At 43.7% G+C, this 27300-nt stretch overlaps 1 protein-coding gene across 4 annotated transcripts in view; it reads left to right on the top strand.

Annotated features, from left to right (window-relative positions):
* Positions 1-27300, top strand: part of jade2 (jade family PHD finger 2) — a 153779-nt gene that overhangs the window by 34960 nt on the left and 91519 nt on the right. For all 4 annotated transcript variants that reach the window (XM_084170674.1, XM_084170673.1, XM_084170672.1 and 1 more), the window contains one exon: positions 13894-14051. In XM_084170674.1, coding sequence (XP_084026800.1) covers positions 13894-14051 — 158 coding nt within the window. The remainder of the gene's footprint in view (positions 1-13893; positions 14052-27300) is intronic.

The raw sequence follows: 27300 nt of genomic DNA, 5'->3' as shown, positions 1-27300 counted from the left end.
CGGATGTGGTGGATTGAGACCCATCCAAAGCTAGTTTAAACTAGCTTCAACTGACGGATGTTGATGAGGATTGTTTTTATTATGTTACTTAGATTGACACACCGGTGCGTCAATCGACTCTAAGAGGATCAGCATTGTGGACTTTTTTTGTTATTTAGAGATCGAAAAACTGGGGGAAATCACAGTACTTTTTTGGGGTATTGTTTTGGGATCAAGTATAGTTTTTTCAAATTCTGCCCTGACATGGCACTTTGAAATCTGCAATAAATACATTTTTCTTTGCTGTTACAGTAAATATTCGAATCAATGTAAGACCACAATTTAAAATATGTCTAGTCATTATTAGCCTGGTTCTGTATGGAATGCAGTCACATTATGTAACACAGGCCAGGTCATTATCAATTTCTGAAAAAAATGATACAGAAATTGGTATAACCAAATAATGTGCTGGTGCCACCAACTGAACAAGTTGGTTGCACCAGTGGAAAAAGTGTAGAACCCTGGAAAAGCATTGATGAACATTTTAAAGTGAAATGGAATTCACCCCCACCCTGGGGGCTTCATTACTGCTCATAATGCTGGAAGTGGATGATGGGAAGTAGTGTTGCACGGTATACCGAAACGTCATAACTGTTTTGATACTAGAACCTGAAAAACGTTTCGGTACAAAATGTTTTGTTACTTTCGGTACTTCTGTCAAATGTCTCACGTCGCCTCTAGAGAATCAAGTCTGTGTATCAGTGCAGCCGATGTCCCCTTATAGCACGAGAGCACCGTGCCTGCTCCACTTACTCACTGCTAGCTCTAGCCTGTCCTGACCAACCACTGCACTCACTGGGAGCCTGGGCTTCATCACCACTTATGCTGCACAGAAGTTAACACACTTGAGTTATGCAAAATGGCAACAATGTCCATTACATGCTAGAACACTTTTTTTGCAAGAAGATACCGGTAGCTTCCAGCTTTGTAGGCTAATTTTCCTTGATAGCTTACAGCTGGAGCTTACATCAATTCACTACCCTAGTATCATGTTTGTGATACCTAGTACCTTGTTTGCAAACCATAACACAAAATATTGCTGATTTCAAAGTTGATTGTCACCAAAAACATTATTCATTCACTTCATCTCCCCCGCCTCACGTCTCTCCCAGTCAAGATCATCTTTGCTCAAGCACTGAACTGAGTGTGTGTGAATGTCATTGGTCTTAAAGAGACGGCACACACTTTTATAAAATATGTTTCTTCTTCTATGGAAATGTTGTTGATCAGTACAATAAAATAAGTCTCAAAAGGAAGGGAAACAGATTGTTTGTTTGTCTGTCATCTGAAGTCCTATGAAATGAGCCAAAACAAGCTCAATAACTCAATGCATGCACACACTCCTATTGAATATGCATTAAACTGTATTGTGAATAGGCCTAGGCTACATCTTGATTTACCCAGTTTATCAATAGACTAGAGATTTACCATTCAAATAAATCATTGCCGTTATGTAGTTAGATTTGGTAAAAAAAAATAAAGTAAAATTGATTGTATAATTGATTCATTTAATGCATTCATTCAAAAAATCTAATTTCAAATGTAATGATATTGAACTCAAAAGATCAAGTGCCATTATTTTCCCCCCTTGGTATTGAGTATTGTCATACTAAAACTGGTATCTGGTATCGTGACAACACTAATGTGTGGTTTTTGTGTTGATCTGGATGTGAAATAGTTTCAGGAAGTGTTGAACAGGACAGTGGACTACAACTGGAGCGATAGGCAGTTCAAATTGACATGGTATAGGCCTATATGGATCGTCTATGGGAGCATCCATTCAAGACATTTGCTGCCATTTGAGTTGGGGCTGGGCGATACGGCCTAAAAATAATTGTTTTATTTGATTTTGTATAGGTTTTGTTGCACAATTAAAGGTCAATACACTGCATGTAAAATTATACCTAGGCTAAATATAAGCCTTCCACAACCAAAAGACCCACTAATTATTTTATCAAAATAGTTTAACCTGCTTTTTTGCAATAATAACTGCTGACTTTCAAGTATGTCTATGAAAATGCTATTTTAGTTAAGATTTTTACCAGAACCATACACAATGCACATCCACTAATAATGCAAATTCTTATAGAAAATTAACACAGGTCTCATACATAATCTCTCAAGCACAAGGCCACGTGCTAGTGAGTAGCCAGCTAATCTTTATATAAAAGTCTAGCCAACTAGGATCTATTTGCTTGCTAACAAGGTAGAAATAACAGTTTAACTGTTATGAATGCACCCTCCTGTCCGTCTCCAACTGATTGAACAACATCGCATGTTCACTTTGTTTAGATATTGAAATCAAGTGGCCTACCTGGATAAGAAGAACGAGTTGCCAATTCCTTATATAAATTAGTTATTTTATGCTCATTGCACATTTTTATAAAACACAGACTAGACAACTAGCACAGTCTGTGGCTAAAAGGCTGCTAGCGGTACCGTAATGGCGCGCACGACAAACTGAGCGTAAATGTTCCACAATAATTTTCATTGTTGACTCAATGCGTTGCTATTCTGGTCTTTGGCTGTTCTGCAATGGGACAGCCTACAATCCCTCCCTACACACGGAGCCTAGTCCACAACCATCCTATTCATGATCTCTTTTGGTCTCTAAGTAATGGCTTCATGTGTAGTTCCAGTGAGGAGAGGGGAGATGCCTGGTGCTGATGTGGTCTGTGGAGGTGCTGCTGTGTCGTTTGGCCAGTCAGCTGAGGAGTAGAGGCCAGCAGCTCTCTGTTTGGACCTCATTGGATGCATCCCAAATGGCAACCTATTCTCTATATAGTGCTCTACCTTTGACCAAAGCCCTATCGGCCCTGGTCAAACGTTTTGCACCATACGTGGAATAGGGCGCCATTTGGGAAGCAGGTTTCTGTCAGTAGACGTCCAGTCTGGTGTGTGTTGGTAGAGGGCAGCAGCATCGTGCCAGCGTGGTTTAGACTGGTGTAGAGTTTGGCGTAGAGACTGCAAAACTGGTGTGGAGGTGGCCAACCTTGTTGACAGACCTGTCTGGATTCATTTGAGAGATGGGTGATGGAGGAACACTCTTGAAGTGTGTCTGTGAGGTGTGGGGGGTAGGGAAAAGGGTTGTGTGTGTGTGTGTGTGTGTGTGTGTGTGTGTCTGGTTGGTTGGTTGGGAAGGTGTTAAATTAATCTCCAGTGTGGTTCCTGGCCCCTGCTGTACCTCTCCACGCTGGTCCTCTCTCTCACTGGGCCGTGAGTCACTAGGCGAGACACACACACACACACACACACACACACACACACACACACCCTCCCTCTAAACTCCTCCAGACCGTCAAAAACATCAATCATTAAAGCCACGCTGGCGCTAAAATTAGCCGCCTCTCTGCTTGCTGACATCTGTCATGACGCGGAAGGATGTAGTCATGGCTCCTAGTGCTAATTTGTTGTTTCTCTCTCTCCAGCCTCCTGTAGTGTAGCCTTGAGTCAACATAAGAGCCTTTTGAAATGTACGACACTTTCAGAATTCAATTAAATCCGTTGAAGTTGTCAGTTTGTCTTTCCCTCTACTTAAGTCTTTTTTTTTTTTCTCATCCTAAATGGCCTTGAGACTTGATGCGGGCAGCAGCACTGTAGCAGCAGCAGTTTCATGCTCATCACTTCCAGTGACGTTCCGTGACGTTTAAGATAAGGGAGGACGATTCTTTTTTTTTTTTTATGAGCATGGCCTTATTTCTGTTACAGCATATTGGATGACTGTCATTCATATTCCATTCACCAAGCTCAATGTAACATCAAAAGGTTTAGGCTACCCACATTTTCCCTTTATCCATCATGAGGTTGCTACAACCTAGCCTATGAATGCAAGTTTACAACATAGGTGCACAGGTCGAGAGAACAATTAGAGTAATCAAGGTGACAGACAGTGACATTCAATACCACCTTGCACACTCTTGCCTGCATCTACAGTTGAAGTCGGAAGTTTACATACACCTTAGCCAAATACATTTAAACTCAGTTTTTCACAATTCCTGACTTTTAATCCTAGTGAAAATTCCCTGTCTTAGGTCAGTTAGGATCACCACTTTATTTTAAGAATAATAGTAGAGAGAATGATTTATTTCAGCTTTTATTTATTTCATCACATTCCCAGTGGGTCAGAAGTTTACATACACTCAATTAGTATTTGGTAACATTGCCTTTAAATATTTTAACTTGGGTCATACGTTTTGGGTAGCCTTCCACAAGCTTCCCACAATAAGTTGGGTGAATTTTGGCCCATTCCTCCTGACAGAGCTGGTGTAACTGAGTCAGGTTTGTAGGCCTCCTTGCTCGCACACGCTTTTTCAGTTCTGCCCACAAATATTCTATAGGATTGAGGTCAGGGCTTTGTGATGGTCACTCCAATACCTTGATTTTGTTGTCCTTAAGCCATTTTGCCACAACTTTGGAAGTATGCTTGGGGTCATTGTCCATTTGGAAGACCCATTTGCGACCAAGCTTTAACTTCCTGACTGATGTCTTGAGATGTTGCTAAAATATATCCACATAATTTTCCTTCCTCATGCCATCTATTTTGTGATGTGCACCAGTCCCTCCTGCTGCAAAGCACCCCCACAGCATGATGCTGCCACCCCCATGCTTCACTGTTGGGATGGTGTTCTTCGGCTTGCAAGCACCCCCCTTTTTCCTCCAAATATAACGATGGTCATTATGGCCAAACAATTCTATTTTTGTTTCATCAGACCAGAGGACATTTCTCAAAAAAATACGATCTTTGTCCCCATGTGCAGTTGCAAACTGTAGTCTGGCTTTTTTTATGGCGGTTTTGGAGCAGTGGCTTCTTCCTTGCTGAGCGGCCTTTCAAGTTATGTCGATATAGGACTCGTTTTACTGTGGATATAGATACTTTTGTACCTCAATCCTCCAGCATCTTCACAAGGTCCTTTGCTGTTGTTCTGGGATTGATTTTCACTTTTCACACCAAAGTACGTTAATCTCTAGGAGACAGAACGCATCTCCTTCCTGAGCGGTATGATGGCTGCGTGGTCCCATGGTGTTTATACTTGCGTACTATTGTTTGTATAGATGAACGTGGTACCTTCAGGCGTTTGGAAATTGCTCCCAAGGATGAACCAGACTTGTGGAGGTCTACAATTTGTTTTCTGTGGTCTTGGCTGATTTCTTTTGATTTTCCCATGATGTCAAGCAAAGAAGCACTGAGTTTGAAGGTAGGCCTTGAAATACATCCACTGGTACACCTCCAATTGACTCAAATGATGTCAATTAGTCTATCAGAAGCTTCTACAGCCATGACATCATTTTCTGGAATTTTCCAAGCTGTTTAAAGGCACAGTCAACTTAGTGTATGTAAACTTCTGACCCACTGGAGTTGTGATACAGTGAATTATAAGTGGAATAATCTGTCTGTAAACAATTGTTGGAAAAATTACTTGTGTCATGCACAAAGTAGATGTCCTAACCGACTTGCCAAAACTATAGTTTGTTAACAAGAAATTGGTTAAAAAACGAGTTTTAATGACGCCAACCTAAGTGTATGTAAACCTCCGACTTCAACTGTATATTGAACAAAAATATAAACGCAACATGTAAAGTTTTGGTCCCATGTTTCATGAGCTGAAATAAAAGATCCAAGAAATATTCCATATGCACAAAAAGCTTATTTCTCTCAAATTTTGTACACACATTTGTTTACATCCCTGTTAGTGAGCATTTCTCCTTTGCCAAGATAATCCATCCACCTGACAGGTGTGGCATATGAAGAAGTTGATTAAACAGCATGATCATTGTCTCAGGTTTTGAGGAAGCGTGCAATTTGCACGCTGACTGCAGGAATGTCCAACAGAGCTGTTGCCAGAGAATTGAATGTTAATTTCTCTAACATAAGCCACTTTACAGAATTTGGCATTCCAAAATCGTGGGCATTAATATGGAGTTGGTCACCCATTTGCTGCTATATCAGCCTCCACTCTTCCGGGAAGGCTTTCCACTAGATGTTGGAACATTGCTGCGGGGACTTGCTTCCATTCAGCCGCGAGCATTAGTGAGGTCGGGCACTGATTTTGGGCGATTAGGTCTGGCTCACAGTCGACGTTCCAATTCATCCCGAAGGTGTTCGATGGGGTTGAGGTCAGAGCTCTATGCAGGCCAGTCAAGTTCTTCCACACCGATCTCAACAAACCATTTGTATATGGACCTCGCTTTGTGCACGGATGCATTGTCATGCTGAAACATTAAAGGGCCTTCCCCAAACTGTTGCCACAAAGTTGGAAGCACAGAATCGTCTAGAATGTCATTGTATGCTGTAGCGTTAAGATTTCCCTTCACTGGAACTAAGGGGCCTAGCCAAAACCATGAAAAACAGCCCCAGACCATTATTCCTCCTCCACCAAACTTTACAGTTGGCACTATGCATTGGGGCAGGTAGCGTTCTCCTGGCATCCGCCAAACCCAGATTAGTCCGTCGGACTGCCAGATGGTGAAGCGTGATTCATCACTCCAGAGAACGCGTTTCCACTGCTCCAGAGTCCAATGGCGGCAAGCTTTACACCACTCCAGCCGATGCTTGGCATTGCGCATGGTGATCTTAGGCTTGTGTGCGGCTGCACTGCCATGGAAACCCATTTCATGAATCTCCCGACGAACAATTCTTGTGCTGACGTTGCTTCCAGAGGCAGTTTGGAAATAGGTAGTGAGTGTTGCAACCGAGGAGAGACGATTTTTACGCGCTACGTGCTTCAGCACTCGGCGGTCCAGTTCTGTGAGCTTGTGTGGCGTACCACTTCGCGACTGAGCCGCTGTTGCTCCTAGACGTTTCCATTTTCACAATAACAGCAATTACAGTTGACCGTGGCAGCTCTAGCAGGGCAGAAATTTGACGAACTGACTTGTTGGAAAGGTGGCTTCCTATGATGGTGCCACGTTGAAAGTCACTGAGCTCTTCAGTAATGCCATTATACTGCCAATGTTTGTCTATGGAGATTGCATGGCTGTATGCTCGATATTATACACCTGTCAGCAACGGGTGTGGCCGAAATAACCGAATCCACTCATTTGAAGGGGTGTCCATATACTTTTGAAAATATAGTGCATGTTTATCCCTGTTCCGTTTGCTGCTGTTTTAAGAAACGTTTTTCAACACAATCGGCGGAATGAGTACACCCCTGATCACACGCAAACACAGTTCACTTTCATAGCAGTCACATACAATCAGCATGATCATTTTGCTTATTGTATCATTCCTTCTCGCATCTACACGCTCTCCTCCTCTCACCATTTCCCTTCGCTTGTGGACTTCAGTGCACAACACATCAGCTGTCTGTGACCAGGCGAAAAACCTTTCCATGCCAAACCTTCATATACATCGTTGCCACCGTATTCGCTAATGTCATAGCAGACCATAGCTACTAGAACTAATGCGTTAGTAAACCCATTACAATCATGCAGTACAGTGTAGAGTCAGGAAGCAGTTTAGCAGTTACACCGGCGGGCCCCGTTGCCATTAAATTAATACAACCAGTTACAGTGTTGGATAGCCATAGCCAGCTAGCTAACATAGCATCCCTCCCTGTTTGCGGCGGGTGTTTGAGTAGGCTAAACTAGTTGGTTGTATTCGCTAGCTAGAAATACAACGAAATATACAAAGCTAGCTCTCTCTCGCTCTCTCTCTCGTGCTTTTCCTTCATTTTTAAAGAAATTAATTTGTTCAAATCTGTTCAACTATTATCTTTCTCTTTGAGTCAACTACTCACCACATTTTATGCACTGCAGTGCTAGCTAGCTAGCTGTATCTTATATTTTCAGTACTAGATTCAGTTTGTGTTGCTAGAGCTTTGATAGGTTGGAGGACGTCCTCTGGAAGTTGTCATAATTACTGTGGAAGGGGGTGAAAACCCTACATTCTAAAAAAAAATATATATTTTGATTTGATTTATGTATTATTATTTTTTACTTTTATTTTTTGATCTCAGCTTTAAGCTTTGAGAGTGGCCAGTTTACGTGTTTTTGCTCTCTTGACAACTCCTTATGGAATTGTCATGCAAAAAAATGGTTTGGCTTGACAATGACAATGGCGCAGGCAAAGCACAAATATATATTGGACCAGGCTACAAAAGTAGTGCACTACATAGGATGCCATTTGGGACACAGCCCTCATCTTCCTGCATCTTGGTGGGGCTTGGTCAGGTTTGCATTTAGCCACTTTCCCATCCCATGCCATCACTGTTCTCAATTCACGTCTACCTTCTTAATGTAGATGATTATGAGCAGGTGAGTCAGTCAGACTCTTAATGGCCCTTTTTATGGGTCTCTGACACTGGCACTACCATGGAAAGAGGGAAAAACAACCTGTACTTGTTTAAATGTCAACTGCTATGGCCCTCCTTCACGGTTCACCTCCCAGCCGTACTGGGTCACTCTGGTGTTCAGAAGGGCACGAAAGTTGAAAATGCTTTTTAACAATTTGATTTGATAACAGAAAACGGAAATCCGCAGGCTGCCTCGGTTCAAAAAAAGTTTTCTTCAAACAGTTTTCTCCCATTGTACAGTGAGAAGAACATGATGCATTTCAAAACGTTTTCGGTTTTTCATACCTATTGAACACCACCAACCTAGTCCTATTAGATGGGAACCTGCACACATTCCTGTTGCAGTGAGGCACATTACATTACTGAGGTGAACAGTGTTCTGCTCTGTAGATCTCTCGCTCTCTCTCAGTGTGTGTGTGTGTGTGTAGTGTGATTTGTAATCCCCCTCGGCCTGTCATCCCTTAAGCATTAGATTGGAGGTAATGAGAACCCTGCTCGCTACAAAACATAACTCTGATCCATCCCCGGCCTTCCTGGGTTTACATCCTCACTCAGCTACAGAGAGGTGTGTGTGTGTGTGTGTGTTCTTACCTGATGATGCTTTAGTAAGTAGCTGTAGGTCATAAAGGTGCCCTTTCCCTGACCGTTAATGCTGTGAACAGGACGAGTGCTGGGGACGGGTTGGGGACGCACTGTCATAATAATAATAATAATAATAATAATATCTGCTTGTCATGCCCCTGCCTGGGAGTCGCTCGTCCTCAGCACTACACACACACACACACACACACACACACACACACACACACACACACACACACACACTGTTTGATATAAGAAAGGAAAGACGAGGAAGGATAATAAAGGGGGAGGAGGGGAGGAGGGGAGGGGGGTGGAGGGGGGTGGAGAGGGGAGGGGGGTGGAGGGGGGTGGAGAGGAAATGGGGTGAAGTAGAGATGTGGTGGAAAGGGGGGGGGTGAAATGAGAGATTGAGGGGAGGGGGGAGGGAGGGGTGAAATGAGAGATGGATGGGTAAAGGGGGAGGGAGAGAGGAGTGGACATTAAAACCTGGGTCCTTGTAAGTCTGTTTCCCTGACATTAATTAGCTGTGGTTGGGTTGTATAAACACAGCAGTAAAAATGAATCACTGACACACCCTCTCCTCTCCTGCTGGGTGGTGGAGAGTGAACAGGAGATCATCCTGACTGTCCTCCCCCAGTTCTGCTCTGCTGAAGGAGGAGTGTTCATCTTGGCCTCGGCTCACTGTCTGACACACACACACACACACACACACACACACACACACACACACACACACACACACACACACACACACACACACACTTTCTCTTTGCTCTCTCTGTCCCACACACACTCTCCGTCCCACACACACTGTCTCACACACACTCTCTACATTGCATTATTTATTTGCGCTGGCAGACACCCTCGTCGGCCAAGGCGACTTTCACCCGGCTGTCTGCCTGGGTTTTTACATATGGCCTTTTCATATGCAGCCTAGCACTTACTGGGGCTGCTCCGCTCACTCTCTCAGCTTCTCTACATTAATCCCAGCAAGAGAGAGCTCTTCTACACAAAGGCTTACATCCCAAATGGCACCCTATTCCCTTATAGTGCACTACCTTTGACTAGAGCCCTATGGGCCTTGATCAAAAGTAGTGCACTAGAAAGGGAATAGGGGGCCATTTGGGATGCATCCAGAGAAATCTATCCTCCTGCCCTCCGGTCATAAAGGTCAACTCCCCTGTGACCTAACCACTACTCCCTCTCCATCTCTATTCCCTTCCTCTCCATTTTGCTTTCTCCAGGCTCTCTTTCAGCCGTCTTTCAAATCTCTCTCTCGTTCTCTCTCGCTCTGAGACACTTATCCGCCCTCCCCCTGTTTATCAACTCTCAGTATCCCCCTCCTCCTGTTTCTGAAGAAGAAGAAAAAAAGGCAATCAATCACACTCCTCTTTTTTAGGAGTCCTTGGTTATGTCGATGCGTGTGGCGGTAGTGAGAGCATCAACAGAGGAATGGGGGATAACAGAGAGCGGGAGGGCGGGAGGGAGGGAGGGAAGGAAGGATGTAGGGAGGGAGGGAGAGGTACAGGCAGCTAGCTAATAAAGCAGGGGATAAGGGGGCTTATAAAAGAATGATAATGTGTATAATGAAGTGGGTGTCAGAAAGCTGATCTGGCAGCCTGGTTGGATAATGCTCCGCATGGCACGGTCGGCCCGTGGCTGATGGCCTTGAGTAAGGTTGGTGTAGGTTTGGGGATCTGTGCTTATTATGGGACTGATCACATCGGTGCTGCTCCGCAGGCCCCCGCCAGGGCACAGGGTTGAGACTCTCTGAAGTCACTGGGTGCGTCCCAAATGGAACCCTATTCCCTTTATAGTGCCCTACTTTTGACCAGGGCCATATGAGTAGTGCACTATAAAGGGAATAGGGTTCCATTTGGGACAAAGCCACTCGCTCACCCTGGGCTCTGAGGCACAGAGCATCCTGTATTCATCATAGCCCAGCTCTTTTCTTTGATATTCCTTATGAAATCTGGTGAAGTTGTTGGTCTGCTGATGACCTTTTGTTGGATGTTGAAATTGAAATTGCCCTTTTATGCTGGCTTTGCATACACAAAGACTGTATAGCATTAGTTGTAACGGTTATTTGGCTTTGCATACACAAAGACTGTATAGCATTAGTTGTAACGGTTATTTGGCTTTGCATACACAAAGACTGTATAGCATTAGTTGTAACGGTTATTTGGCTTTGCATACACAAAGACTGTATAGCATTAGTTGTAACGGTTATTTGGCTTTGCATACACAAAGACTGTATAGCATTAGTTGTAACGGTTATTTGGCTTTGCATACACAAAGACTGTATAGCATTAGTTGTAACGGTTATTTGGCTTTGCATACACAAAGACTGTATAGCATTAGTTGTAACGGTTATTTGGCTTTGCATACACAAAGACTGTATAGCATTAGTTGTAACGGTTATTTGGCTTTGCATACACAAAGACTGTATAGCATTAGTTGTAACGGTTATTTGGCTTTGCATACACAAAGACTGTATAGCATTAGTTGTAACGGTTATTTGGCTTTGCATACACAAAGACTGTATAGCATTAGTTGTAACGGTTATTTGGCTTTGCATACACAAAGACTGTATAGCATTAGTTGTAACGGTTATTTGGCTTTGCATACACAAAGACTGTATAGCATTAGTTGTAACGGTTATTTGGCTTTGCATACACAAAGACTGTATAGCATTAGTTGTAACGGTTATTTGGCTTTGCATACACAAAGACTGTATAGCATTAGTTGTAACGGTTATTTGGCTTTGCATACACAAAGACTGTATAGCATTAGTTGTAACGGTTATTTGGCTTTGCATACACAAAGACTGTATAGCATTAGTTGTAACGGTTATTTGGCTTTGCATACACAAAGACTGTATAGCATTAGTTGTAACGGTTATTTGGCTTTGCATACACAAAGACTGTATAGCATTAGTTGTAACGGTTATTTGGCTTTGCATACACAAAGACTGTATAGCATTAGTTGTAACGGTTATTTGGCTTTGCATACACAAAGACTGTATAGCATTAGTTGTAACGGTTATTTGGCTTTGCATACACAAAGACTGTATAGCATTAGTTGTAACGGTTATTTGGCTTTGCATACACAAAGACTGTATAGCATTAGTTGTAACGGTTATTTGGCTTTGCATACACAAAGACTGTATAGCATTAGTTGTAACGGTTATTTGGCTTTGCATACACAAAGACTGTATAGCATTAGTTGTAACGGTTATTTGGCTTTGCATACACAAAGACTGTATAGCATTAGTTGTAACGGTTATTTGGCTTTGCATACACAAAGACTGTATAGCATTAGTTGTAACGGTTATTTGGCTTTGCATACACAAAGACTGTATAGCATTAGTTGTAACGGTTATTTGAACTGTGCTACCGGATATCAACACCACTGCCACCTACAACAGTGATCACAACTGTAAGTCGCTCTGGATAAGAATGTCTGCTAAATGACAAAAAATTTAAAATGTAAAAATCACCATGTCACTTTGACTTGGCTTACAATATGAGCCTAAAGTTGACCTAATGGACTGCCCTTTCATACAATATGAAGCTTTTTCCCCATACACAGATTAAGCCTATTCCTAGGCTAAAACGCACTTACAATGGAGATTCCCTATTGACAATGCTTTTTAGTCCTGGACTAGGCTTAATCTGTGTCCGGGAAACTGGCCCGTAATGTTTGAGTTTGAGAACTGCTATACAGATGCAAATTATTTGTATGATGACAATTTCACAGTGCAGAAACTCTCTCTGTTGTGTTTTGCCATGTGTCAATTTGACTGAAACCCTGTCTCTATCTTGCTGTCTTCTGTCAGGTGTTCTTTATAGCTTTAGTTGTAAAGTAGTGCAGAGTGATTAACCAAAATGTAGTTTTTTGGTTATTAAACAACTAATTGACTGATGTCGGTTCAGTTACTTAAATTCCATTTAGTTCTGGGTTTTTTGTGAACCCAATGTGCTGTTTCTCTAGAGAGAAATCTAATCATTCACGGAAATAAATCAAGTCAAGAACTACGTGGGACACTGGGTTGAAGGGAGATGTAGTTTTCATTAAGCAAATATTCAACCTAGGTCAGCGCAGAAACGGAATAATTAACTACAATGACAATAATCCATTGCGCCTGTTCTTTCTGGTTCGGACAGATGCTGTACACTTTTACGCCTGCTACATTAGGTTACATACCCATAGACCGCATGAAAGAGGAATGTACACAATGAGGAGAGGGATAGAGAAGGTTTACTTTGAAGAACTAGTAAAATGATTTAGACAGCTCTGCAGCATAGTTAGGGAGGTTAGCCTAGCTAAATAGGATGACTAAAGACAGTACGGTATGGGGAGCACAGAGATAACGTTAGATGGTCTGGCTGGCTGGCTGCTACTGCCTGAGCAGAGATGAGATGATGGAAGTAATATACACAACTGAAATATTTTACTTCATAGTAATTTCACATTTTTCTATTGATGTCTACCCAATGTGAACCTGACAGAGACAATGGAATATTTTCAATGTTTTGGCAATTGAATGTTCACTATTTTTGGCTTTGGAATTTCGATGACATTATTTCCGTGATTCTTTTTTAATAATCTAGCTGAAACCGAACCGTTCTCAAAAAACACTAATCACTCAGCGCTATTGTAAAGGCTTTCACCTGTGCTACTTTACACCCCCTTCGACAATACTTTGTTTGCCAAATGATGTCATTGCGTCTTGTTTTGTGCTCACAATATGACCCTAAATGGACTGGCCCCCCCATACAATGTACAGCCTGTGTGATGGTAATGTTTAGGTTGCAATGTTTAGCCTGAAACCTGTCATGTTTTCTCAAATTCAAACTGCTATACAGATGCAAATGATTGTTATAATAATTTGACTGAAACTCTCTCTCTTTGTGTTGTGAATGGTGTCAATATGACTGAAACGCTGTCTCTGTGTGTGTGTGTGTGTGTTTCCTGTCAGGTGTTCCGGACGGACTTCATCACGGCCATGAAGCTGCCAGACTCGGCCCAGCTGGGCCCTGATGACTTTTACGTGCTGTCTGACCCCTGGAGACAGGAGTGGGAGAAGGGGGTCCAGGTCCCCGCCAGCGTAGATCCCATCCCAGAACCTGTTGTCAGGTAGGGAGGATGTTTACTGTTTTAGGGCCCTATAACATCACTTATCTTTTGCCTGATTCCATTGTGTTTTTTCCCCAAATTCTCCATTTTGTTTTACAAAATCACACATTTATTTTCAATAGAGCGTCCAATGTAGTTGTCCACAACAATGCTTAAACCACATCAGGAGACCACTTTTTGACCTTTGGAAAAAACGTGAGATTATATCCATTGCATACCTAGCAAGAGGCTGTTGTTTAGCGATGTTTTGTTGTGCACGTGATTGTTGAGTTTGCTAAACAAATACCCACTGAATTGATGCAAATAATCATGATATCATTCTGCAAGGTAAGCATAGGCTACTTTGTTGGTAACATTTCATTGAGAAGGTTTTTGGGAAAGCTTTTCCATCTACCAGAAGATCTTTCATTAGCATCATCGCTAACGGCTACACAAAGTGGCAGCTGCGCACACCGCACATACACAGACGGGGAATTCGGGTTGCCTCTTCAGAAAGTTGCAGGAAATACGAATCACGTATCACATTCTGTTCATGTCTTATAACAAACTTTGGCAAATTAATAAATGTTCAATTCATTTAGTTGATTCCCTACTAAGTTCAATACATTTTGATATATTGTTGAATTCCATTTTTGTCTGGATTCTGTGATTCCGTCTGCGTTTTATAGGGCTCTACTGCTCTGACCATGAAAAACAACCGCACTTAAACCACACTCTGAACCGTCACACACTAATAACACCGTTTGAATGCTTTAATTTATTCTGATACAACTCTGATAGGTGACGTGTGAACCCTATCACACGCTAAAAGGACCGGGGTTGGGAAACACTGCACTAGAGGACACAATGTCATTTTCGCTCGCTCCCACATATATATATACACACACACACACACACACACACACAGAGAGACTTGTGAGTTCAGCCTCAGTGTAACGTTGCAGCGCGTTGCGTTGCCCGGCTCTAGGCTATCATCATCTCCCACAGACAGACAGGCATGTGGTGGTATCTTAGCAGAGTGCCTTTATGTTCCCAATGACAGTCCCCCCCCCCCCCCCCCCACCTCACACACACACAAACCCCATCCCCCACCACACACATTTTAAAGGTTTTACTGGAAGTGATCACAGCAGCAGCATGTGTTCAAGAGGTTAGGTCAGGTCAGCTGCATTATGAGAAGGGGTTAGTAGTGGGCCCCTAAGTGCTGCTCAGTGTCCAGGGATCACAGGATCACACACCAACAAAGGTTCATAGGATCTGGGAACATGGAGATGTTGGTCGGGGTCTGTCAGATTGGGGGGAGGGGGGATACAGACTGGGTTGTAGGCTTATTCCTCTCCTAGAGTGAGGATGTGAGACTGGGGCACTCACACGGAGACACGCAAAGTCTCAAACACACACAGTGGGGCAGAGGTAAAGTGGGGATAGAGAAGTCACACCAATGGGACTGGGTCACAGGGAAACATCAACAAACCCCACTGCTTTACTCCCCTACTGCTCAGGAAACACAATGTGCAAAGATGGATGGGATAGATATAATGTGTGTAGAGATGATGGATAGATAAAGGTAAATATTAGGAGAGGAACAGATAAGGGTAACTAGATAGATGGATAGATGCACAAATTAGCATGTGCTTGCCTTGATTGATTGATTGATTGATTGATTGATTTAGAATGTTGGAGATGCAGGGATAGATTGCTAAAGGTAGATAATAAGTGAGTTGACTGCACTTAGAAATAATGACATCTTCTAAAAATGGTGGAAAGGAAAAGCTGCAGGGCCTGTCTGTCTCAGCTAGCCTCGCGTTCTCTCTCGGATCGCAGTCCTCGCGTTCTCTCTCGGCTCGCAGTCCTCGCGTTCTCTCTCGGCTCGCAGTCCTCGCGTTCTCTCTCGGCTCGCAGTCCTCCTCTTCCCGTCCACTGTGCGGTCTCGCTCTGTCTGTACGAGCTCACTGTGCCATCGTGGTTTCCGATAAACACTTAATGGTCGAGGAGAAAGACTGTGAGATGGCTGGGTCCCTGTGTTTGTGCTCCTCTCTCCTCCCTTTCTCTTTTGAGAGAGAGAGAGAGACCGAGACAGAGACTCACTCCCTGGGGCAAGTGGAAGTAATTAGCCGTTGCGTAACAGTCTCATTCGGCAGACAGAGAATGACGAATTGGCACAGTCTCTTTAGCCTCAGTCCCCCTTGAAACGCCGGGGAAATACATAATTACATGTACGAGATGATCTTCCTTTCTCCAAATGAGAAAAGGCTTGACACAGCAGCAGAAAAGGCAGTTTTTTTTCTTCTGTTGACTGTGGTGGCGGCGAACTGGAAACCATCATACTTCGAAGACTTTGTCTTTGGTTTGGCCTGGGGGAAGACTTCCCGACCATGTAAATGGCTTAGGGGTTGTGAAAAGAGAGGAGAGGAAAACCGAACAGTAGCTGAGAGAACGAGTGAGTGCGTGGCTCAATGGGGAGATAAAATAAGTTTGGGATCTAGAGAGCAGAGGAGCACGGCCTTGGCCTAGGAAACTAGCATTGGTTCCCCAGGGAACAACCTCCTCCTCCCAGTCCTAGGCTACATCCTAAATGGCACCCTATTCGATATAGTGCACTCACTTTGACCAGAGCCTTTGATCAGCTCACAGCTGCATCCTCTCCCAGCAGACTAGGCTTGAAGTCACAGTACACTACTTTATGTCCACTTCAACAACTGGAAACTCTCCAAACTCCTTCCATGCAAGACTCCTTCCGTGATGATGATTGACATTATAAAGAGACAGGCTCTCGGCCAAGGATGAGCATGGGTCAAGGAGGTTTTAAGAACCCACTGTTCTGTACCACATCATTACCAAACTGACTGGTTCTGCCTGGCCTGGGTCACGGGGTTCAGGACTGAGCTTGGCTTGCTGCTCTGCCTGGCCAGGCTCTGCTTAGCTTGGTAATGGTAACTCTGACCGCAGCCTGCCTGCTGTCTGTTTAACCCAATTGCCTAGGCCTGCAGTCTCCAGAGCAGACCTAGGTTCAATACTATTTGAAAACTTTCAAAATAGTTTTAGTGTTTGCTTTAGTCTGCGTGGCCAGATGGGGGGGGGGGGGATTTGCATTTTTGCGACTATTCTACTGGTTCTTAATTCCGTCAGGAAGCTCAATCAAGCACAGCATTAGTATTAGAAATGGTTTTGAATAGTATTTGAACCCAGGTGTGGTCTCCAGAGCTGCAGTGCAGACGAGGCTTGGTTAGAGGCCAGTCATATTGTATGGCTGTTAAGCTCTCTCACCAGGGTGGCTGGATGGAGGGGTGAAATCACTTAGGCCTATAGACTCTCCTGTTAACCATTTCACAGGGATGCCTTCTCCTTTCATTGTCTTATCTATGTATTGGTGAACTCTGGCTCAATCACAAATCCACCCCTTGCACCTACCCCTTATGCACTGAAAATAATGGATACATTTAAGCAATATGGAGGTAAATATGCTCAGGTTTGGATTCTCTGGTCACTTTTCTATGAGCCAGTAACCCATCAGTGGATTAGTAGACCTCGCTGTAGTGGTACACCACCTCTGAGTTGAAGACTGGTGTTTAAAACATGAGATGAAATCCATGCGAGCTGTGCTTGGAATTGTAAGCACGTGGATCACTGAAAGTAGGCTATACAGTAATTTGTATTACATCCTAAGCGTAACATTCTCCAAAGGATGTATGTGTGTATAAGCTGTCCCCAGGGCTGCGCATATGTGTTGTGGGTGTGTGGGGAGGGGGGTGCTTGTGTATGTTTTACGGTAGGGATCCCTTGGGCTGTATGTGTTTGTGTGTTTTTAGTTCTCCCCTGAATATGGGATTTTTGCCTGAGTGGAGGAGAGCGTGTGTGCGTACATGCATGACTTTGTGAGTGTGTTAGTTCTCCCTTGGGTGGTGCAGCTGGATCTCTTTGCAAGGAAAAGCAGTCCTCCCACCCAAAGCAGTGTGCATGCCACAGCTATGAATCCACCCTACACACACACACACACACACACACACACCATCCACACCATTACTTGTGGTTGGACCCGTGTGATAGATCAAAGCTGTGTGTTAAACATCGTGGGCTGAGCAACATCTGGGGCATTAAAGGGGTCCTAACTAATCCCCATCTGCCTGCCGTCTCTCCTGTGCCTGCATGCGTTTCTATGTCAGCTTCTTGTGTGTCTGTGTGTCTGTGAGTATGTGTCTGTCTACATGTATGTATCACATGTTGTGCAGCCTGCCACCTCAACCATAAAGACTGCTTTAGGGGGAAAGTTCTTGATCATCCCACATGAAACAACAGGCATCTCAGTTGCTATCACTTCCCCTGTTGCCCTGTGGTGCACATCTCTGTGGTGTTTTTCTCTGTGGTTTGGTGAGGGGTTGCCTCCCAAATGGCACCCTATTCCCTATAGTGCACTACTTTTGACCAGACCCCTATGGGCCCTATAAAGGGAATAGGGTACTATTTGGGACAGAACCACTTCTATTTCAATTCCTGTGGTTTGTAGCTAAAAGTTGGATGTCAAGAGGAAACCTCGTTACCTGTTGTTGACTGGTATACACTCCCACTTTTCATTTGGCTCTATACTTCAGGATTTGAGATCAAATATTTAATATGAGGGAACAGTACAGAATGTACAGTGCATTCGGAAAGTATTCAGACCCCTTCCCTTTTTACGCCACAGCCTTACTCTAAAATTGATTAAATTATTTTTTCCCTCATCACACAATACCCCATAATGACAAAGCAAAAACAGGTTTTTAGATTTTTTTTGTAAATGTATTACAAATATTTACATAAGTATTCAGACCCTTTGCTATGAGACTCGAAATTGAGCTCAGGTGCATCCTGTTTCCATTGATCATCCTTGTGTTTCTACAACTTGATTGGAGTCCACCTGTGGTCAATTCTATTGATTAGACATGATTTGGAAAGGCACACACCTCGCTCTATATAAGGTCCCACAGTTGACAGTGCATGTCAGAGCAAAAACCAAACCATGAGGTCGACGGAATTGTCCGTAGAGCTCCGACACAGGATTGTGTCAAGGCACAGATCTGGTTAAGGGTACAAAAACATTTCTGCAGCATTGAAGGTCCCCAAGACCACAGTGGCCTCCATCATTCTTACATGGAAGAACTTTGGAACCACCAAGACTCTTCCGAGAGCTGGCCGCCCGGCCAAACTGAGCAATCGGGGGAGAAGGGCCTTGGTCAGGGAGGTGACTAAGAACCCGATGGTCACTCTGACAGAGCTCCAGAGTTCCTCTGTGGAGATGGGAGAACCTTCCAGAAGGACAACCTTCTCTGCAGCACTCCACCAATCAGACCTTTATGGTAGTGGCCAGACAGAAGCCACTCCTCAGTAAAAGGCACATGACAGCCCGCTTGAAGTTTACCAAAAGGCACCTAAAGGACTCTCAGATCATGAGAAACATGATTCTCTGGTCTGATGAAACCAAGATTGATCTCTTTGGCCTGAATGCCAAGCGTCACGTCTGGAGGAAACCTGGCACAATCGCTACGGTGAAGCATGTTGGTGGCAGCATCATGCTGTGGGGATGTTTTTCAGCGCACAAAGTACAGAGAGATCCTTGATGAAAACCTGCTCCAGAGCACTCATGACCTCAGACTGGGGTAAAGGTTCACCTTCCAACAAGACAATGCCCCTAAGTACCCAGCCAAGACAACGCAGGAGTGGCTTCGGGACAAGTCTCTGAATGTCCTTGAGTGGCCCAGCCAGAGCCCGGACTTGAACCCGATCTAACATCTCTGGAGAGACCTGAAAATAGCTGTGCAGTGTCGCTCCCCATCCAACCTGACAGAGCTTGAGAGGATCTGCAGAGAAGAATGGGAGAAACTCCCCAAATACAGGTTTGCCAAGCTTGTAGTGTCATACCCAAGAAGACTCGAGGCTGTAATCGCTGCCAAAGGTGCTTCAACAAAGGAATGAGTAAAGGGTCTGAATACTTACAGTACCAGTCAAACGTTTGGACACACCTACTCATTCAAGGATTTTTCTTTATTTTTACTATTTTCTATATTGTAGAATAATAATGAAGACATCAAAACTATGAAATAACACATATGGAATCATGTAGTAACCAAAAAAGTTTTTGAGAAATTTGAGATAGCCACCCTTTGCCTTGATGACAGCTTTGCACACTTGGCATTCTCTCAACCAGCTTCATTAGGTAGTCACCTGGAATGCATTTCAATTAACAGGTGTGCCTTCTTAAAAGTTAATTTGTGGAATTTCTTTCCTTCTTAATTCGTTTGAGCCAATCAGTTGTGTTGTGGCAAGGTAGGGGGGGTATACAGAAGATTAGCACTATTTGGTAAAAGACCAAGTCCATATTATGGCAAGAACAGCTCAAATAAGCAAAGAGAAACGACAGTCCATCATTACTTTAAGAAATGAAGGTCAGTCAATACGGAACATTTCAAGAACTTTGAAAGTTTCTTCAAGTTCAGTCGCAAAAACCATCAAGCGCTATGATGAAACTGGCTCTCATGAGGACCACCACAGGAACGGAAGACCCAGAGTTACCTCTGCTGCAGAGGATAAGTTCATTAGAGTTAACAGCCTCAGAAATTGCAGCCCAAAGAAATGCTTCACAGTTCAAGTAACAGACACATCTCAACATCAACTGTTCAGAGGGGACTTTGTGAATCAGGCCTTCATGGTCGAATTGCTGCAAAGAAACCACTACTGAAGGACTATTATTTGTTTTTCAACAGGACAATGACCTAACACACCTCCAGGCTGGAGAACAGCCTGAATTCTTTGGGGCATGGAATCGTTGCTCAATTGATATCAAAGGACCTAACGTGTGCCAGGAAAACATTCCCCACACCACTACACCACCGCCACCAGCCTGTACCGTTGACACAAGGCAGGATGGGGCCATGGATTCAAGATGCTTACGCCAAATCCTGACTCAGCATCAGCATGACACAACAGGAACTGGGATTTGTCGGACCAGGCAATGTTTTTCCACTCCTCAATTGTCCAGTTTTGGTAATCGTGTGCCCACTGGAGCCGCTTCTTCTTGTTTTTAGCCGATATGAGTGGAACCCGGTGTGGTCGTCTGCTGCAATAGCCCATCCGTGACAAGGACCGACGAGTTGTGTGTTCCGAGATGCCGTTCTGCACACTGCTGTTGTACTGCGCTGTTATTTGCCTGTTTGTGGCCTGCCTGTTAGCTTTCACTATTGTTGCCATTCTCCTTTTGACCTCTAATCAACCAGCTGTTTTTGGAATGGATTGTTGTCACAGGACTTCCGCTGACTGGAAGTTTTTTGTTTGTCGCACCATTCTCGGTAAACCATAGACAATGTCGTGCGTGAAAAGCCCAAGAGGACGTTTCTCAGATACTGGAACAGGAGCGCCTGGCACCGACGTTCATACCACGCTCAAAGTCGCTTATGTCACTCGTTTTGCCCATTCTAACGTTCAATCGAACAGTAACTTAATACCTTGATGCCTGGCACTGTCTGTAAGAACAAACCATTTGAACAGGGTGGTGTACCTAATAAACTGGCCACTGAGTGTATGTTTTTAGTTATAAATTAACTAGTTAGCTAATTCTAAGATGAACATTTCCTTACCCCACTGAAGTTATTCATTTTCCTTATTGGATGCCCTCTGTTTACATATTAGGGCAATGATGTGAATCACCCATGCATTCTAGCTAGCTACTAATGTACTACCCATGTTCACTTCTGGTAAGTTTCCTCCCTGCCCCCTAATTTTGGCAATGCATGAACATGAAGTACCCTAAACATTAATAGATCATAGTCTGGCCCAAAAGGATCAGACTACAGCAAGTATGACCAACAAAACCAAAAGAGTCAACCTAAAATCTCGATCTAATGCAACATTTACTAATGTAAAGATAAAGAAAACAGAGAGCATGTACAAAAAATAACTGTATTTTACAGTATGATATAATGCATAAAGCGAACGTTGAATGACTTTGTGAAATGTGAAGGTGTAGACTCGGTGAAAGTATCTTTCATCCCTCTGTACCCTGGTGCAGTGGAACAATTCTTGTTCAGCCTCAAAGTAGCATGGTTCTGATTCTGGATAGCTGAACTCCTGTAAATAGTGGAAGGACATTTTAAATGTCTATGGGACAGTTTTCCAACCATAACATTGTCAAAAACTCACGTTGGGCTATGAGTGTTTCCAACTTGAGACCCTAGAGAGGATGAATGGCCTGTCGAACTACAGCAACCTTGTGCTTGTTCAAATGAATTGGAGACCTTACACAGACTAGGGATGGGTATTTGTCTTTTTTTTTTTACTGTTCAAGTACTCACATTATTATTTGTTTGAGTACTCAAATGAAGAAAATCTAATAGGCCTGCACTTGAAGAAAAAAAATTTGCGTATTTATCTACACTATGTATACAAAAGTATGTGGACACCCCTTCAAATGAGTGGATTTGGCTACTTCAGCCACACCCGTTGCTGACAGGTGTATAAAATTGAGCACACAGCCACGCAATCTCCATAGACAAACATTGGCAGTAGAATGGTATTTCTGAAGAGCTCAGTGACTTTCAACATGGCACCGTCATGGGATGCCACCTTTCCAGCAAGTCAGTTTGTCAAATGTATGCCCCGCTAGAGCTGCCCCGGTCAATTGTAAGTGCTGTTATTGTGAAGTGGAAACGTCTAGGAGCAACAGCGGCTCAGCCGCGAAGTGGTAGGCCACACAAACGCTGATAAATCGTCTGTCCTCGGTTGCAACACTCACTACCGAGTTCCAAACTGCCTCTGGAAGCAATGTCCGCACAAGATCTGTTCGTCGGGAGCTTCATGAAATGGGTTTCCATGGCCTAGCAGCCGCACACAAGCCTGGGATAACCATGCGCAATGCCAAGCGTCAGCTGGTGTGGTGTAAAGCTCGCCGCCATTGGACTCTGGAGCAGCGGAAATGCGTTCTCTGGAACGTACTTTGGTGCGAAAAGTGCAAATCAATCCCAGAACAACAGCAAAGGACCTTGTGAAGATGCTGGAGGAAACTGGTACAAAAGTATCTATATCCACAGTAAAACGAGTCCTATATTGACATTACCTGAAAGGCCGCTCAGCAAGGAAGAAGCCACTGCTCCAAAACCGCCATTAAAAAAGCCAGACTACGGTTTGCAACTGCACATGGGGACAAAGATCTTACTTTATGGAGAAATGTCCTCTGGTCTGATGAAACAGAAATAGATCTGTTTGGCTATAATGACCATCGTTATGTTTGTTGGAAAAAGGGGGGTGCTTGCAAGCCGAAGAACACCATCCCAACCGTGAAGCATGGGGGTGGCAGCGTCATGCTGTGGGGGTGCTTTGCTGCAGGAGGGACTGGTGCACTTCACAAAATAGATGGCATCATGAGGAAGGGAAATTATGTGGATATATTGAAGCAACATCTCAAGACATCAGTCAGGAAGTTAAAGCTTGGTTGCAAATTAGTCTTCCAAATGGACAATTACCCCACGCATACCTCCAAAGTTGTGGCAAAATGGCTTAAGGACAACAAAGTCAAGGTATTGGAGTGGCCATCACAAAGCCCTTACCTTAATCCTTCTAGCAATGGCTTTTTTCTGGCCACTCTTCCGTAAAGCCCAACTCTGTGGCGTGTACGGCTTAAAGTGGTCCTATGGACAGATACTCCAATCTCCGCTGTGGAGCTTTGAAGTTCCTTCAGGGTTATCTTTGGTCTCTTTGTTGCCTCTCTGATTAATGCCCTCCTAGCCTGGTCCGTGAGTTTTGGTGGGTGGCCCTCTCTTGGCAGGTTTGTTGTGGTGCCATATTCTTTCCATTTTTTAATAATGGATTGAATGGTACTACGTAGGATGTTCAAAGTTTCGTATATTTTTTTAAAATAACCCAACCCTGATCAGTACTTCTCCACAACTTTGTCCCTGACCTGTTTGGAAAGCTCCTTGGTCTTCATGGTGCCCCTTGCTTAGTGGTGTTGCAGACTCTGGGCCTTTCAGAACAGGTGTATATATACTGAGATCATGTGACACTTAGATTGCACACAGGTGGACTTTATTTAACTAATTATGTGACCTCTGAAGGTAATTGGTTGCACGATATCTCATTTAGGGGCTTCATAGCAAAGGGGGTGAATACATATGCACGCACCACTTTTCCATTATTTATTTTTTAGACTTTTTTGAAACAAGTTCTTTTTTTCATTTCACTTCACCAATTTGGACTATTTTGTGTATGTCCATTATATGAAATCCAAATAAAAATGCAACAAAATAGGAAAAACTGTGATAAAAATAGGCTATAGATTCTTAATTTCCATCCTCATTCAGAATGAATGTGTAGGTGGGAACAATATAAAGATATTGAAGCACATTTGATTATAATGCTAGTAGTTCTTGCATAAGCAAATGTTATGTGTGGGGTTCCCATAGTTGAATCCAGTAAAAGTACTTTCTGTAGTGCCTCTTTCAGCCCTTGTGCTGCCTGTCACCCATTCATTTATGATGCAGTTCTATGACTTTATTCAGGCTACTCAATGTCTTATAGGCCTATCATGCAAACATTTCAAGCAAACAAACACTTCTTACTTATTACGTTTGTAGAAATACAAAACTTTCAATTATTCAATGGTATGTCATCACTATAATTTCCATTCCGACATTACATATATCCATCGCAGTGCTATTCTATACCGTTGAAGTACAGTTCTAGGTCATTGTTCATACCATATTTAGGTCATATGGACTTCATCCACAACGATTCCAATGATTTTGGAGTTGTGTAGGACTGAGGCCAACACATCTCTCCCGGACTTCCCCAACCAGCTCTCCGGACTTCTGAAGACAAGGTCGCATGCACCCTCACACATAGTGTTCTTGTCTTCTGCCACAAACACTGCTCTGAGACACAGGGCTGTTGCTTCGCGGATTTCGTCCTCCGTCCACCAAAACCTTTAGCGGGGACACGACTGTCAGAATTGGAGGTTGTTTTCCTAGCTTTTTGAAGACTAGAACTAGCTAGCTGGTAAATTAGGCTTTTCGCCAATACATCCCCCTCTCGCACAAAGGCTTGAAAATGCTCCAATTTAGTTCTGTTTTAATTAAATCCCTAAATTGGTCGTTACGATCTGGCAGTGTCGTGTCTCCATCTCCTTTTCAGAAAGCTCCATCAGAGTATTTATCCCCACAGTTCTTAGCTAGCTAGCCCAGCTAGACTATCTTTAGCTTGGCTTGTTTACCTCTCTAGTGGGGGCATAGCAAATTGACAAGGAAGCGTGTGGGGTGTTGCGAAAACAAAACGTTTTCTCAAATTCTGAGCAAATATTGCAGGCTGCCATTAGCAACTAAATTAGCAACACAGCCAGGCTAATTGCAGGCTGCCATTAGCAACTAAATTATCCTTAACTTCTTCTGTGTGCGATTTTAAAATAATCGGTTCAAGGACATGCATCTGGTGTAATAGAAGCAATTATTGGTACCATCGTGATTGTCTTAAAAAAAGGTTTATTTACATGAAAGATTGACCACAAAAATTGCCATTTTCCCATTCACTATAATGGGGTATCCTGTTTTCTGCAAACAATGTCTGCAGTACCGCGGTCGTCCTTGAACTTCTTGGCTTCAATGAGAGGGGGCAGTCCTTCTTCCCTGGGTTGGACTTAGGCAGACTGAAAAAAAATACACTTAGGTGGCCCGCCAAATACTTTTCTAAGCAGAACAAACCGTTTTGCTGAATTGTCCCCATGCTTTGTTTTGGATAAACACCGCCTCACTGTGTTTTTGTAGATAGAGAGAGAAAGAGTAGAGAGAGAGGCATGACGGTAATGGTTAAAAATACACCTTCCTCTCAGGGAAATGAAGTGAAGGACTGCACCACAGACCAGACTAAACGCGTGCCACACAGGGCCCAGCCAGACCAGACAGACTAAACGCATGCCACACAGGGCCTAGCAGCCTTCCTTGAGTTGTTGCATCTCTATAGTCTGAAAGTGGCATCAATTCCTCTTCCTTGTCTCCCTTCAACTTGCGTCACTTCCTGTTGAACTGGGAATGAGGGAGAGTTTGTTGTTTTGAAAGTCTATTGAAAAAGTTTGGTTACTTGCTAGCTACCTTTTTGAGTTTGGATCCCGCGACACATCAGTTGCTGGGACCGCTACTATCTGTCCAGTGATCCTGCCAACAAAGGCCGGTCTGAGGAGCTGCTTGGCGTAGCTGCTAGCTAGCTGCCTATCAAGCTAGCAGGGTTTTCTTGAGGGCTTGAACGCAGCCCGCGACGCGGTTAGCCATTGTGGCTGTCTAGATTCCTGCTGTTTGTTGTTGTTTCCAGTCTTCCCTGCGACCTGCCCTGTCTGGAACTGCGAGGAGTAACAGTGTAACCTACGTTGCTACCATGACAAAGACCAAAGCCGGCGGGAATACCATTGGTGACAGTGGTGTGTCTCTCTATCACAGATGAGGGATCTTTTAAACGAACAAAGAGAGTTCTACAAGCAGTTGTTACAACAAGAAAATAGCTTCAAGTGTTGTGTCCAAATACTGGTGGAGTCAGCTAATAAAATAATGGATGACCTGACCAGACAGGTCCAAGACCTGAGGAACAGTTTGCAGTTCTCCCAGGGTCATCTTGATGAGTTTAAACAGCAATCTGTAAATCATTGAGAGAGGACATCAGTTCTGTATGTGAATCCATGATAATCGGAGAAGTCCGATTATCTCGAAGGACAATTAAGGCGGAACAACGTTGTTGTGGACGGAATTGCAGAATCTCCACATGAAACCTGGACTGAGTCTGAGGAAAAAGTGAGGGAAATGATCTCAGAGAAACTGAAGATTGACCACAGGAAGATTGAGGTGGAGCGCGCCCACAGGACTGGAAAACCCACCACCGGCCCAGGTGACAGGCCCAGGCCGATCGTGGTCAAGTTCCTGAGTTTCAAGAACAAGGTAGCTGTTCTGGAAAGAGCCAAGACACACAGCACTGACACACAGACTTACCCCACCAGAACAACAGCGCCGGAGAAGATGGCTGCCGTTTTACAGCCCTCTAACCATTTGTACTATTATGCGTGTTTTTCCGTGTTATTTGTAATTTATTTTGTACATAATGTTTCTGCCATCGTCTCTTATAACCAAAAAGAGCTTCTGGATATCAGGACAGCGATTACTCACCTCGTATTGGACGAAGATTTTTTCTTCAACGAGGCGGCCGCGAAGGATATCATACAGACACCCGACAAGGCCCAAATCCCCATCAT

Source organism: Coregonus lavaretus, assembly GCF_964263955.1.
Source record: "Coregonus lavaretus genome assembly, chromosome: 10".
Taxonomy (NCBI): Eukaryota; Metazoa; Chordata; class Actinopteri; order Salmoniformes; family Salmonidae; genus Coregonus; species Coregonus lavaretus.
Note: the sequence above shows the minus strand (reverse complement) of the source record. Positions and strands in the feature narration are given on the sequence as shown.